The sequence below is a fragment of the Anolis sagrei genome, chromosome 6 (assembly GCF_037176765.1).
Source record: "Anolis sagrei isolate rAnoSag1 chromosome 6, rAnoSag1.mat, whole genome shotgun sequence".
In the NCBI taxonomy this organism is placed as follows: Eukaryota; Metazoa; Chordata; class Lepidosauria; order Squamata; family Dactyloidae; genus Anolis; species Anolis sagrei.
Window position 1 is genome coordinate 24038691 of NC_090026.1, and position 14830 is coordinate 24053520.

At 40.3% G+C, this 14830-nt stretch overlaps 1 protein-coding gene across 1 annotated transcript; it reads right to left on the minus strand.

The window, feature by feature from the left end:
- Window positions 1-287: 287 nt before the first annotated feature.
- On the minus strand, window positions 288-8754 carry LOC132779506 (serine protease 27-like). Its single transcript, XM_067470502.1, has 6 exons — window positions 8745-8754; window positions 7073-7093; window positions 5769-5961; window positions 4723-5000; window positions 3097-3266; window positions 288-833 (listed from the first exon to the last, which is right to left on the minus strand). Exons 1-6 carry the CDS (start codon window positions 8752-8754, stop codon window positions 582-584), a joined length of 924 nt encoding a protein of 307 aa, XP_067326603.1. The 3' UTR covers window positions 288-581.
- Between the last annotated feature and the right edge of the window lie 6076 nt (window positions 8755-14830).

Here is a 14830-nt window from a genome sequence, read left to right on the forward strand (position 1 = left end):
CCATGATTACTCCAATTCGATTCCAGCCACTGTATCCTTTTTCATATTTCTTTTAAAATGTGGAGCTATATTTATGACAGCAACACAATGGAATGTAAGTTACAGCAATGAGAAACCTCCCACAGTTGAATATTATCTTAATCAAGATCATTAGAGAACCCCCCCCCTTTTTTTTTTTGTAAAAAGCTATCTGTTTCCAAAACTTTTGGAGAACATCTAACTGTCCTAGCCATGTTTATTTAGGAGTTATACAAACTCTCTGAGTCTCAGAGAATGGCATGTAGCATTAGAAAAAATATCAGTTTGAGTTACAAATCCAATAGAAAGACGGTCCATTGATCTATTTTACAATAGCAACACTCAGTTCTCAGTGAAGCTCTACTCTCAGCATTCATTGAGGTAAACCACTCATTAAATTGTTTTTGAAAATTGAATGGATAGTGCAAACATGCCCACATTCAGGAGAGGTTTGAAAGTAGTGTCACCACAGGTACCATGAATAAGAATAGCCCGGTCAGCTGATCAACTGAAGATAGAGTATCTTACAGGACGACTGATATTAGAGGGAAGAGTGGAGGTTTTCATTGGAGCAATAGTGCAAAAGAGACCAAGATGAGTGTCACACTGGGGGTTTTGGGCAGTCCCCCATTCCTTTTTATATCAGTGTTGTTATGAGACACTCCAATCTTTGCTTGGATCCAATCAGCATAAAAAGGAACTGAGGCGTAGACACCGGGGAGATTGGGTTTACCACAGTCAATTCCCCAACTCACAACACCGGCCTGGATCCAGACTCCATTGTGATTGCAAACCAAGGGTCCTCCAGAATCACCCTGTGGAGAGAGAGATTGTGAAGAGGGACTGGAATTAGCACATGGCTCTGGAAAACTTCTGATGATAGATTAATGTAGTTTGACAGCCATAACTCAGTGGAATTGAGTGATTGTAAAACTACCACTCTCATGATTCCATAGTATTGAACCAAGTGCTGTCAAACTACCAAAATTCTATGGTGTAGATATAGTAATTTAGCTAGGACCATGGTTAGAAAGTCTGTGCCTGGCGAGCACATGCTAAACCAGATAGGCCAGGACAGAGAAACCAACTCACCAGGTTGAAGACAAGCCACAGAGGTTTATTACAACTTGGCCAAAAGGTAGGCAAGTACAGCAATTTGTTTCAAAATGTATAAGAATAAACATACAGAGAAATACAAGACATCTTATACAGCTCTGACAGCTATTCAGACTTCCCGCTCCCTCTCCGGATTGGTCAGAAAAGAGGCTGGTTAGAATTTGTGCCAGGATTGACTGGGAGAGAGAATGGCAGTTGGGGATTGGTCAGAGTGAAAGGCCAATCAGCTGCAGAGACAGCTCCTGAGAGGACACAGTCTAGGGAAAACAAATAGTAAAGTTATGTTGATGAGCTCAAATGTCTAGTTCTGTGCCAAACAAAGATATGGATCTTAGAAAACAAAAGTGTAGGACTCAAGGGAAAAAGGTGCTGATTTTGGGTAATCAAGGGCTTGGCTGTCAATAAAAGAGTTAACGAATGCACAGTAGAGTCTCTAAGCTTCTATTTCCATGAAGGAGCAGCAAACTGTCAGCTTCATGTGACTTTTACCAACCTTTTGTGCTTATCTGTCTGGCAAAGGAAGTCACCTATGTTTGCATACACACAATGAATCTGATGATTATCTGGCTTGGGAAATAGCCAGAGGGATTTGCCTATTCCCAGGAAATGATCTAATAGGATCACAAATGGCTGGCTGTTTCTAAGTTAAATTTGGATACACTTCTAAGAAGCAATTATATATAAGAAACAGATCCAGTATGCAGTTTACAGATACAAATTACACAAAATCATAAAGCATATGCAATTTATTAAAGGGTTAGATACGATAGAGTTTAGGGGTTTACGGCCGCTACTGATTCAGTCTTAATCTTCTGATGCTTTGATCTAGTGTAAGGCCAAAAACAGAGAAATCATATCTTTATTTCTGAGCCCTAGTGAACTATAAATCTTTTATGGGGGAGAGGCACTGTGACTCAAAAACATAGATGCACTCTTGGAAGACTAGGTAGATGAAGAAGTTTGAATATGGTTCTCATCCCGGCCCTGCTTGGAGATTCTGGGAGATATAATACAAAAAGTAACTTTTTTGTTCTGGGGGACAGCAATACCGGATTCCACTATTGTACTATAAGCCTAAATGAGGGTCAGATTGGATGACAAGAGGAATGCATGTTCACTAGAATTAACACATTTTACACCCTTCAGTTGTTGGGGGTTATTTTCCAAAAGGAAAAAGCATTCCTAAATAGGTAATGCTGCAACAGCAGCAGCAGTTCAGCAGATCAGAAGCTTCTAGTGCCAGCACTAGAGCATTTGACGTATGCAATTCAGGAGCAGAGTCAAATGTAAAAATTAAGCATTTTATTCAAGGAACAACATAACTAAGTAGGAGAGATAACAGGGTCTATCTTACAGCAGACAACTTTTCCCTCTCCATGTTCACAAGAGAAGAATGAAAATGGAGGAACCAGGGGCTTGCCATGTGCTTGGAAAAGGAGGCCTGTCCCTGAGAAGTATTGGTCTAACTGGCAAGGTGAAAAGAGGAGAGAATGGAGAGACAGTCAGACAAAGAGGTGTGGGAAGGGCTTTCCCAGTGTGGGAAGGGCTTTCCCCTGCCAACTAAGGGCCCTTCCAGACAGGTCCTATATCCCAAGATCTGATCCCAGGTTTTCTTGTTTAAACTGGATCATATGAGTCCACACTTCCAGATATCTGAGATAAACAGAAAACCTGGGATCAGATCCTGGGATATAGAGTCTGTCTCGAAGGGTCCTAAGTCTTTGATGAGAACTACAAACTTGTCCCAATAACAATGGGATTCTGTGGTCATCATTTCCCTTGAGATATATTTCCTGTATGGATGTACATTATTGAGTTTAACATATCCTAGTAGCAAAGTTAAAGAATCTCGGAAGGCAGGTGTATTCAGAACATACATTAGCATACCTATATTCCAATGTATTGCTTTCCTTTGCCCCTACAGAAAACTATACTGAGCAAAAGAAAAATGGAACATCCTACCTGGCAAGAATCTTTGCCACCTTCCAAATGTCCAGCACAGATCATATCAGACTTGACAGGATTGTCTTCCACGTCCTTCAGCTGGGATCTGTTAAAGAGCATGTTGCATTTATCTCGGTCCAAGATTGGCATCTCCACTTGCTGAAGAGTTTGTGGGGGCTTCAGTGGCACTGTAAAGGGAAGAAAGCCTATGATTTAAAGTGCATTGCTATTTCCATAATTCTATCTCTGAGCTCACTGGAGAAAAACATTCAATGTACTGTAGCAGACATGGACCATCTTCTACCCCATACTGAATTCAGGAAACATTCCTCTTTTTTGGGAGACAGATTGGACTAATTCAGTGGTTCTCAATTTTCCTAATGCTGAAACCCCTTAATATAGTTCCTCATGCTGTGGTGACCCCCAACCAAAAATTATTTTCATTGCTACTTCATAACTGTAATTTTGCTACTGTTATGAATCATAATGTCAATTTTTGAATACTGGTAGTGTTGGTGGGGGGGGGGGGGATCATTTTGTCATTTTGGAGTTGTAGTTGCTGGGATTTATAATTCTCCTATAATGATGGAGTTCATTTATGAACTCCACCATTGATGGAATTGAACCAAACTTGGCACACAGAACTCCCATGACCAGCAGAAAATACTGGAAGGGTTTGGTGGGCATTGACCTTGAGTTTTGGAATTGTAGTTCACCTACATGCAGTGAGCACTGTGGACTCAAACAATAATGGATCTGGACCAAACTTGGCACGAATAACCCAATATGCCCAAATGTGAACACTGATGGAGTTTGGGGAAATAGACCTTGACATTTGAGAGTTGTAGTTGCTGGGATTTATAGTTCACCTACAAACAAAGAGGATTCTGGACTCCGCCAATGATGGAATTGAACCAATTTTGGCACACAGAACTCCTATGACCAACAGAAAATACTGGAAGGGTTTGGGTGGCATTGGCCTTGAGTTTTGCAGTGTTAGTTCACCTACATCCAGAGAGTAGGAGGAGGGCTTTTGGTGGGAGGATTCACCCTTTGTTTCAAAAAAGGAAGAGAAGAACAGGTGGAGAGATCTTCAGATTTCTCTGCCAAAGAGTTTCCTAAGACATCAGAAATATGTGTTTTCTGATGGCCTTTGGTGACCCCTCTGAAACCCCCCTCACCAACCCTTCGGGGGCCCCAACCCCCAGGTTGAGAAACACTAGTCTAATTGGTTTCTGTTTCTGCCACTCAACATCCTTTACAACTTCTCAGAGCAATTTTTAATCCTTTCTATGCTCCAAACAGCAGTGGTTGGGAAGATGGAGTGGGGAATATAGAAGTTCACAATACCACTGTGGCCATCCACATGATGAAATAGTTGGTCCACTACATAGGTGCTGGAGGACCTACAGATTCTTAAGGAGGTGGTCTCTCAGATAAAAAGTGGTATTTTTTATTCTTAGTTTTTCCACTTTCACAGAGGTCTTGAAGTTAATGTGGATGGCCTATTGTAGTTGTGGAGAAATGTAAGGCTACATTTGGAATGAGGAAACTGTTCTCAGCAGCATCCTTTTAGAAGCTCTGGTTGTGATCTCATCCTTGACTCAATGAGTTCAGTTATTGAATGTTTCTCCCTCTCCTCACCTTCTTGCTGAATGTCTCCCCATCCAGTGACCCAACATCTTGCACCTGTAGAGAATTGCATAGAGGACGTTGGCAGACAGACTGGGAGGATGGCATCTGAATACTTCACTGGGAAAGTGAGCTCCACTAAAGCAATGTCTGCACCTGAACCTGCTTTGCTGGTGTAGTTGGGATGGATGATAACCTGTTGAACTGTAGATGTCACAGTGTCCTTCGAATCGTTTGCCAGTTGGTAAATACCTAGCCGAACAGTTATTATCTTAGTGAAATCAAGATTCCTGTAAATATGAAAGTACAAAGTGTTGGTTATAATCTTTAAAGCATTGTCCAGGTTACCTACAGATTGCCTTCCTTCTTACAATCCACCTGATAGATTCAGCTCCTATGAGAAACATTTAATTTAACCATTCAGAACTGGCAGTTGTCACCCAGAGGACCTTTTTGTTGGCTGCTTCTAAACTGTGGAATCATCTGCTGGATTCATGTGCAATCTGAATGTTAAAATGATCTAACTCTCACAACATATGAATTTTAAATTGGCACTCCAGATGTATAGATGATTTTAATTTATGTAGTGTTTTTAATCTATGTGTTTAAATGGTCTCATGTTTTAGTTATCTATTGTACTTTAACTCTTCACACCCTGCCTCAAATATTGGGGAGAGGTGGTTAAGAAATAACATCATTATTTCTTCCTCCTCCTCCTCCTCCTCTTCCTCTTCTTGTATTTTGTATATATGTACACAATGAGATATCTTTGAGAAGGGACCCAAATCATGCATGCTTTATATGCACTTTATACACATGGCCTGAAGCTAATTGTTTTTCATAATTTTGTGCATGACATTTTGAACCATCCAAAAGCAAAGGTATTGCTGTCTAAGCTATTTGTGTGGAAAATTTAGGATTTTGGATCATTTCAAATAAAGGATGCTCGACCTGTACCACCAACATTGTATTGCAATTCACCCAGAGTTATACCTTGTTACTTGCCTTTGAGATAAAAACTGACCAGAGCTTTACAGCCACCTGTGTTGGAGACTTACAGTGGGAAGCAGTGAGCTGCTGACAGCACCCATTGCCTGGCGATGAGGGTGCCTCCACAAAGATGGATATTTTTGGGTTGTTGTAGGTTTTTTGGGCTGTTTTTCACTGAAATGCTGACTTGCCAGGGCCAGACCCTCTCTGAGGCTGGTTGGCCCCCAACAATACGTAAGGTATTTTCTGAGTTCCCACATACTGTGAAGAAAGGAGAATAAATGAGGGATATATTGGAACAAGTGGCAGTAATCACAAAATGGAACAGGAAACCAAATCTTTCAGTGTGGATCTATTTGCAAACATTTGTATACATAGCTTGAGATAACATTTCACTTCTTGATTCTACGGACAATGCTGGCTCTTCGGCTTTGAAATGGAGATTAGTATCACCTCCCAGAGTTGGACTCGATTAGACTTAATGTCAAGGGGAAACCTTTACCTTTAGTGTGCTGAGGTATTTGGGAGCAGAGAGTGTTTTGTTTAGAGGACTAGCTTGGAAAATTATGGGTTTTTTTGGGTTGCATCCCCCCCCCCCAATCCTCAGTGAGTATGCCCACTGCATATGGTTTAAATATGCGAAAGCATGTCATATTGAAGATGGACCAACCTTGTTTTTGGCTATGCCAGAGAGTAGGCCATAGAGCAAAGGATTCAAACTACAGGAAAAGAAGTTCCACCTACCACACACAAACATAATTAAAATACCTCAACAAATGAAACTACTCATAAAAGAGAGTAATCTTATTCAGTTAAAACCCAACTGCATGCCAAATACCTCTTTGTATTCTTTCCAATATCAGCTACTAGGCTCATGCAGTTCAGTTGTGAACATATTTATTTATTATTTATTTATTTATTTGATGCATTTATTAACCGCCATTCTCAGCCCTTTAGGGCGACTCATGGTGGTGTACACACATATAAAAGACAATTTACAAAGAGGCAATTACAACAACATATAAACTACATAACAATTACAAAACTACACTAAAAATCCGCTTCGTCTCATAGTGGAATCATAACCAATCTCATATTCATTGTTCCATTCCAGTCATCTTTACCACATTGTTATAGCACTTAATTAAATGCCTTCTTGAACAGCCATGTCTTGAGGCTTTTTCGGAACATACACAAACAGATGGTTCTTTTGGTCCTGAAGGCTTCCCATGGTGGTTGACCATTAAGGAAACAAATTACTGGACCAAATAGACTTTTGGTTTGACCTAGTATGCTATTCTTATGTTTGTGGGATTCTGATTAGGTTTATATTCTCTTTTAATATTTTTGTGTATATGTGGAGAATTCCTACCTTCATCTGAACTGGCAGCACCTGTGTGGGGAAAAAAACCAAAGGGGAAAATATAAGAGACACAGACGCGAAATATGCAAAAACAAGAATCTCATGTAACTTGATATATTGCTCATTTGGAATCTGGATGTCATGTTTTACTGCTGGAACCTGTTGTTAAAATGCCAGGAAATGTCCTGAAATATGTCAAGTAGGAAGTCAGCTGCTAACAACTCTTTTGCTAGTGAAGCAACACACTTTTCCAGTGAGTCCAATTAATCACCTGCTCATCCCTCATTTTCTGTTGTAGTTCTAGTTGCAGTAAAAAAAATACGTTAATGCCTCCATCAAAAAACTGAAAGCAGATTTAATGATCCAGTTGTGGATTCTGGGAGCTGTAGTCCAGAAAGCATAACAGGAAGGCTACTTGTGTAAAGGGATGGGATTCTTCCACACACTTCAATTCTAGGCAAACCTCTGGCTGAAGGATAGAAATGTAATACAAAAAAACCATTCTGTTGCACATGTATGAAGTTATTTTCTACTAGGAATTATTAAAAATGTTTTTGTTGGCTGTTAGTTTTGGACTTCCAGTGATTCAGGTAGGAGTCCCGGTGGCGCGATGGCTTAAACCCTTGTGCCGGAAGGACTGCTGACCAAAAGGTCAGTGGTTCGAATCTGGGGAGTGGGTGAGCTCCCATCTGTCAGCTCCAGCTTCCCATGCTGGGACATGAGAGAAGCCTCCTACAGGATGGTAAAACATACAGGTGTCCCCTGGGCAACGTCCTTGAAGGAGACCAAAACTCTCACACCAGAAGTGACTTGCAGTTTCTCAAGTTGCTCCTGACACACATAAAAAGTTCTACCCAAGAATCTATGAATATTGTATATACTCAAATGTAGGCCTAGTTTTTTGGCCCTTTTTTTTTACTCTGAAAAGCCCCCCTTGGCTTATGCTCTACAGTGTTGTCCTTATGATGCACTTTCCTCCATCCTAAATTGAAGGCCTAGCCGTACTGTTCTTTCTTTTTGGGTTCCTCTCAAATACACTTTATCTACTACCTCATCCATATGAAATAGATACAAAGATGGAATTGATACAAAGATTCAACCGGAGAGAAACATATGGAATAGATTTCATACTGCATTTCTCTCCAGTTGAATGAACAAGCAGGGACTATCACTACTTGTGAACAAGCAGGGACTATCACTACTTTAAAGATGGAAACGGGCAGTAGGCAGCCCACCACCATCACTATCAGAGTTGGCTTCAATCTCTGGATTCTCAGATACAGCTGACTGTCTTGCTACCAACACACATGGCACTTCTCCTTTTCATTGCATTTTCATAACAACTGTTTGAATCAAAACATGGTGAGAGGTCAACCAGTGGGTTCGTTCAGAGAGTAGGAGAAAGTATCTGACTACTGTATGTTGACTGGAGGAATGTGGGAACTACAGTGCGAAAAGTTGCTTGTACATGGTTTGGATCTCTCAAATCCTAGACCACCATGGTAAACACTATACCTTATTTTTTCATAAGGAAGACACTTCTTGGTTCACACAACATTTCTGCTAAACCTTGGCATTATTGCTTTCTCTTCCACCTCCCCCTAAAATTTTTACTCCTTTGAAAGTGATGTGGAAATTTGGGGGGTTAATATTCACATCTTTAAATAACACTCTCAGTCACCTTGAAGCATCGTCACTTGTAGCAACCACAGGGCCAGCAAAGAAGAAATCAGTGTCATGATTGCTGAATCTTTTGCTCTGAATTGTCCACCAAACAGTTCTACTCCAAACAACTGCATAAAAACAGATGTTTTGCTTCAGTGTCAATATAGATTAGTAGCTATGCTGTAATAAAAAAGAGGATAAGTGATTAACAACAACAACATCAACAACATCAACTTTATTTTTATACTGCGCCACCATCTCCTCTAGGGGACTCAAGGCAGCTTACAAAGGGACAAGCCCAGAGAGTTACAGATAAAAACAGAGACATAATTAAAATCAATCAATACGATAATAAAACAACACAGTCATAAAACAACATGGCTGAGCTAATGAGAACATAGCTGAATTCAGGCTCAATGAGTGCAAAATTCCTAAAAGGAGCCCATGGAAGGTGCCGAAATCACATGAACAAGGGCTGGAGGATACTATTGTCGAAAATATCAACAATTTATTTGTATTCCACCCTATCTCCCCGAAGGGACTCGGAGTGGATTCCAGCATACACAGACACAATGCCTCAAAACAATGAAACACAGGTACACAGATAACCGTAAAGGTTTCCCCTTCATCTCTGGCTCTGAGAGTGATGCTCATCTCAGTTTCTGGTCAGCAAGTTCAGCAGCTCAATGGTTTAACCCGTTGTACCACCACAACTCTGCTCCTTACCCATGGATGTCTTTGGGCCCTTCCAGACAGGCCATATATCCCAGGTTTGATCCCAGGGTTTCTGCTTTGAACTGGATTAGATGGGTCCACACTGCCAGATAATCTGGGATAAGCAGAAAACCTTGGATCAGATCCTGGGATATAGGGCCTGTCTGAAAAGGCCCTTAGTTAGTGAAGCTAGACTGAAAAGTAGGAGAATCCACATTTGTCTGTGACTAATGTTCAGCTGTCCCAGTTGGACTGGCAAAGTTCCAATATGCCAATTTACCTTTTTTCTTCCATTCCTTCCTTCATCCTACTTTACTTCATTGTGTGAAAGCACCTAGAGCATCTTGAGATTCCTAGATGATATTTTAATCAAATCTGTGAACAATCAAATCCTCAAATGTGGAAGGTTGACTGTTCTAATAACAGAAACTGATATAACAACAACAACAACAACAACAACAACAACTTTCTTTTTCTCAAGAGGAATGCCTGACAATTATGTAGCCTCTTATGTATTAAGACCAGAATGAAAATGCAGGTTAAGTCAATGATATGAAATGAAATCCAAACTGAGAAATGTTCCCAACTGGTAAAAAGTATTTTCCTGTGTGAACAGCCCCTTCTGGATATTCTTGCTCTTACCTTGTTATTTTCTAGCTCATTGACAAAGATGTTGAATTCAACAACTTTCTTCTGGTTCTGGATTAAAAGGGAGAAAATCCCTTTATACATATTTTTCTATGGAGTACTATTATGTATTAATAAAAGTAAACAGGCTAGTTTCCTGGTTTGAAGAAAAAGTCTCTCTACCTTTTCATTATAATTCTAAATAGTTGCCGGTAAAAGGTGTGACTCAGCATTGTATGGAGTGCTTTTTCCCTGAAGAGTTTTTCATAAACAAATAATCTTTTATTTGCAAGAATGTTATTGATATTTCATTGTGCCTCTAAGTAGTTCCTGTGAAATTGTGCCAATTTGTGGTACTGTGATTGTATTTCTGCATACCCAATGACCCTACCTTCCAACACTACCTCTGTTATTTAATTTTCCATTTTTATTTTCAAAACAATTTTATAAGTCCAGCTTTTAAAAATAAAAAGGCAAATATAACTATTAAATACTAAGTTATTCACCCAATGGGAGAATTATGCCCACTGGAGACACATTATTGTCAATATGCCAGCAGAGAAGTGGAATGGACCCATTTCACCAAAGTAGGTGATGGAAATATTGCAGAACTGTAAGCTCATGACAACTTGTACTCAGTCTCTTCCTCTCTTCCTGTTTTTTTTCCTTTTGAAACTTAACTTAAAATTCAAAGTGCTGGCTTTAACCTATAAAGTCCTAAACCAGAGTTCTCAACCTGGGGGTTGCGACCGCTGGAGGGGTCGAATGGGCATTTAGGAGGGGTCGAATAGGCATTTAGGAGGGGTTGAATGGCATTTAGGAGGGGTCGAATGGGCATTTAGGAGGGGTCACCAAAGACAATAAAAAAACACATATTTCTGATGGCCTTAAGAATCCCTTTGGCAGAGAGGGCTGAAGATCTCTCCCCCTGTCCTTCTTTTCCTTTTGGAATCAGGCGGAAAATCCTCCTACCAAAAGCCCTCCTCCGCTGTGATTGGCCAGCCTCTCATCTGGCCTCTTAGCAAAGGGGAGGGCTGTTTCTGTGACTCCAAGCAGGGAGGGGAGAGCAGGCACATGGAAGAGGTGTGCATGTGCAGGCAAGGGAGAGTGCGCAAGGCTGGATGGAGGCTTGCACCAGTGGTCAAGTGCCTTCCAGGCAAGGGGGAAAGTGCCCATACCAATGGGACTGAGAGTGGCCCAGCAGCATCAGGAGGAGGAGGAGCAGCAGAAGCAGCTAAGGTAATTTGTAACACTATTTATTAGAAAAAAGTAGCAAAATTACAGTTATGAAGTAACAATGAAAATAATTTTATGGTTGGGGTCACCACAACATGAGGAACTATATTAAGGGGTCGTGGCATTAGGAAGGTTGAGAACCACTGCCCTAAACAGTTCTGGCCCAGCTTACTTGCCCGAAGATATCTCCCTCTATGATCCACCTCAAAGGCTAAGATTGTTGGGGGAGGCCCTGCTCTCAGTCCCACCTCCTTCCCAGGTGAGGTTGGAGGGGACAAGAGATGGGGCCTTCTCAGTGGCGGCCCCTCATCTATGGAATTCCCAACCCAGATTGGCCCCCTCCCTCCTGACCTTCAGGAAAAAACTAAACACATGGTTCTGGAATCAGACTTTTGGTCAGTAATGGGAACAGTGCTGTAAGAGATTATAAATTATTATTATTATTATTATTATTATTATTATTATTATTACTTCATTTTGTTTAACTGGTAAATGATCAGATATTCTTAATTTTTCCCTTGCAGAACAAGACAGTTCATACTGCAAAATGGCTTTGAGGCACCTCTGCACCAGTATCTATAGGCTTCCTGTGGTGTAAGTGCAGCAGCTCCAGAGCAGACTAGTCCAGATTATTTTGCCTGACCTAGACACAATCTGAAAGTTTAGCCACAAAGTCCTTTCCATCTCAAAAGTGCTATAGGACTCCTTCATATCTTTTTATTGTGATTTCGACCAGGATTAGGTTTAGCAGTTTAATGTATTTTTAATTTGGGAATCTGAAAAAGGGATGCTCAACCTGTATTTCATTATTTCATTATTTATTATTTACTGTATTTTACTCCGCTCTTTCTCAACCCTGACAGGGACTCAGAGTGGCTTCCAAATTGGCAATAATTTGATGCCACATTAACATAAAACAATCAAAATACAATATACATTGAGCATTAAATTCATGGAAATCATAAAACATTAACATATAAATACATGAAATAACTGTGATTTTGTGATACGAATTCCAGCATATAGATCTCGTTTGCTGTGACATACTGTGTTTTTGTGTCAATAATAATAATAATAATAATAATAAATCTTTATTTATATCCTGCTTTTCTCCCTAACAGGACCCAAAGCGGCTCACAACATAATACAATACAAATCAAAGCACATTTAACATAAATAAAATACAAGACAAAAATCACACAAACCATAATAACATCTATATAAATAAAAATGTAATGTTCGTTTGTGGGATTAACATAACTTAAAAACCACTGGACGAATTGACACCAAATTTGGACACAAGACACCTATCAGGCCAACAAGTGACCATCACTCATAAAAACACTGAAAAGCACAGCAGAAGAGACTTAAAAGCCACCCCCCAAAAGAATACATTACAACTCACACACAAAACCACATATATACATGCAAACACATATATATACACATATACAGAAATATATACACACATATATGCATATATATATACACACAAAACACATATACACAGAAAGGAGGAAGGAGAGAAGGAAGAAGAGAAAAAGGAAAAGAAGGAGGGAAGGAGAGAAGGAAGGAAAGAAAGGTAGAAAAGGAAGGATGGAGAGAAGGAAATAAAAAAGTGAAAGAAGGAAGGAAAGAGAGAGGGAGGGAAGAAGAGAAGGTACAAGGGGAGAAACGGGGTGGGAGGGAGGGAGGGAAGGAAGGAGACAAGGAATGATGGAACCAAAGAGCAAAGGAAGGGAGGAAAGAAACAGGTAGAGGAGGAAGGAAGAAAAAGGGAAAGAAAAAGAGGGAAGGAAGGAAAGAGGGAGGGAAGGAAGGAGAGAAAGAAAAAAGAGAGAAAGAGGTAGAGAAGGTTGGCCATAGCAAAGTGTGATAGGTACAGCTAGTCCAGAAATAAGATACAAATAAATATTAAGCATTAAAACACTTAAAAGCAATTGCTAATGTTGTGAAGATCCATCAATTATTAAGAGAAGTCTCCACAAAAAACAAAAACAAAAATCAAAGCAAAACCCTGATAACAAAACAAAAGTCCCCACTAAAGCCCAGGAGGAACAGAGTTGAAAGTAGAGTGACAGCAGAGAAGCCAGTGGCCCTAATCCAAAGCAAGCCTGGTTTCAGTACTAAGTTGATGGTCAAAAGGAGGCTGGTTGATAAAATTCCCCAGTAACGTCATCCTATAAGGTATCAGTGACTCCAAGCTATGGCTAGCTAATAATGAGGTCACGGCTTCATTATGGAAAGAAGTATTGTATAAGGTACTGTTGAAGGCTATCATGGCCGGAATCACTGGGTTGTTGTTGAGACCTCACAACCTCTGAGGATGCTTGCCATAGATTCAGGCGAAACGTCAGGAGAGAATGCTTTTATGTAGAACATGGCCATATAGCCCGAAAAACCTACAACAACCCAGTAATGTATAATGTTCTTGTGCAATTACTCTTTCCGCAGTTTTAATGCTGTGGGGCACTCAACTAGTAGCAAAAAGTCTTTCCCGGGCATCATCTGACCACCACTAGGAAAAGGAATAGCCCACACCATTGCAAATGTTATGGCTCTTCCTTTCTCCCCATCTACAAACCAGTAACCAAATGATGCTTTTTGAGCTTCCTGCTCCCTCAGTCACAGATTGACTACTAAAGGGTTGTACTTGTGGATAGTAGGAAAAGCCCAGAGAAAGTACATTGATGGAATTTTGCACTTCTCTAGTCCTGAACAGAATCACAGCCATTATTTTTAAGTCCTCCAATGACAAATGTCTACACCATTGGATTCTGCAACAAAATATTGTAAGAATAATAGAATCATAGAGTTGGAAGAGACCTCATGGGCCATCCAGTTCAACCTCCACCAAGAAGTAGGAAAATCACATTCAAAGCACCCCCGACAGATGGCCATACAGTGCCTCCAAAGAAGGAGCCTCCACCACACTCCAGGGCAGAGAGTTCCACTGCTGAACAGCTCTCACAGTTAGGAGAGCTGTTCCTCATGTTCAGGTGGAATCTCCTTTCCTGTAGTTTGAAGCCATTATTCCACGTCTTAGTCTCCAGGGCAGCAGAAAACAAACTTGCTCCCTCCTCCCTATGACTTCCCTTCACATATTTATACATGGCTATCATGCCTTCGCTCAGCCTTCTCTTCTTCAGGCTAAACATGCCCAGCTCTTTAAGCTGCTCCTCATAGGGCTTGTTCTCCAGACCCTTGATCATTTTAGTCACCCTCCTCTGGACACATTCCAGCTTGTCAACATCTCCCTCAGATTAGACTTACCAAATCTATTTAATAAATCAAACAATAAATATTTTTTTTTTAAAAAATGTGAATAACTTCATCTGAAAATCACATGTTTTTATTATAGTCTGTTAAAACTAATCAATGGGTTTTAAAAGGTCATACAATCATATCTGTTTGACACAGTTTTTTCAGAATGTCATGCCAAGTTTAATTGCTTGGGTTTGGTATCATTCGGGCACATACTTCAAGGAAGATAACACAAAGAGTCGGTTTAATATTTTCAGTTTC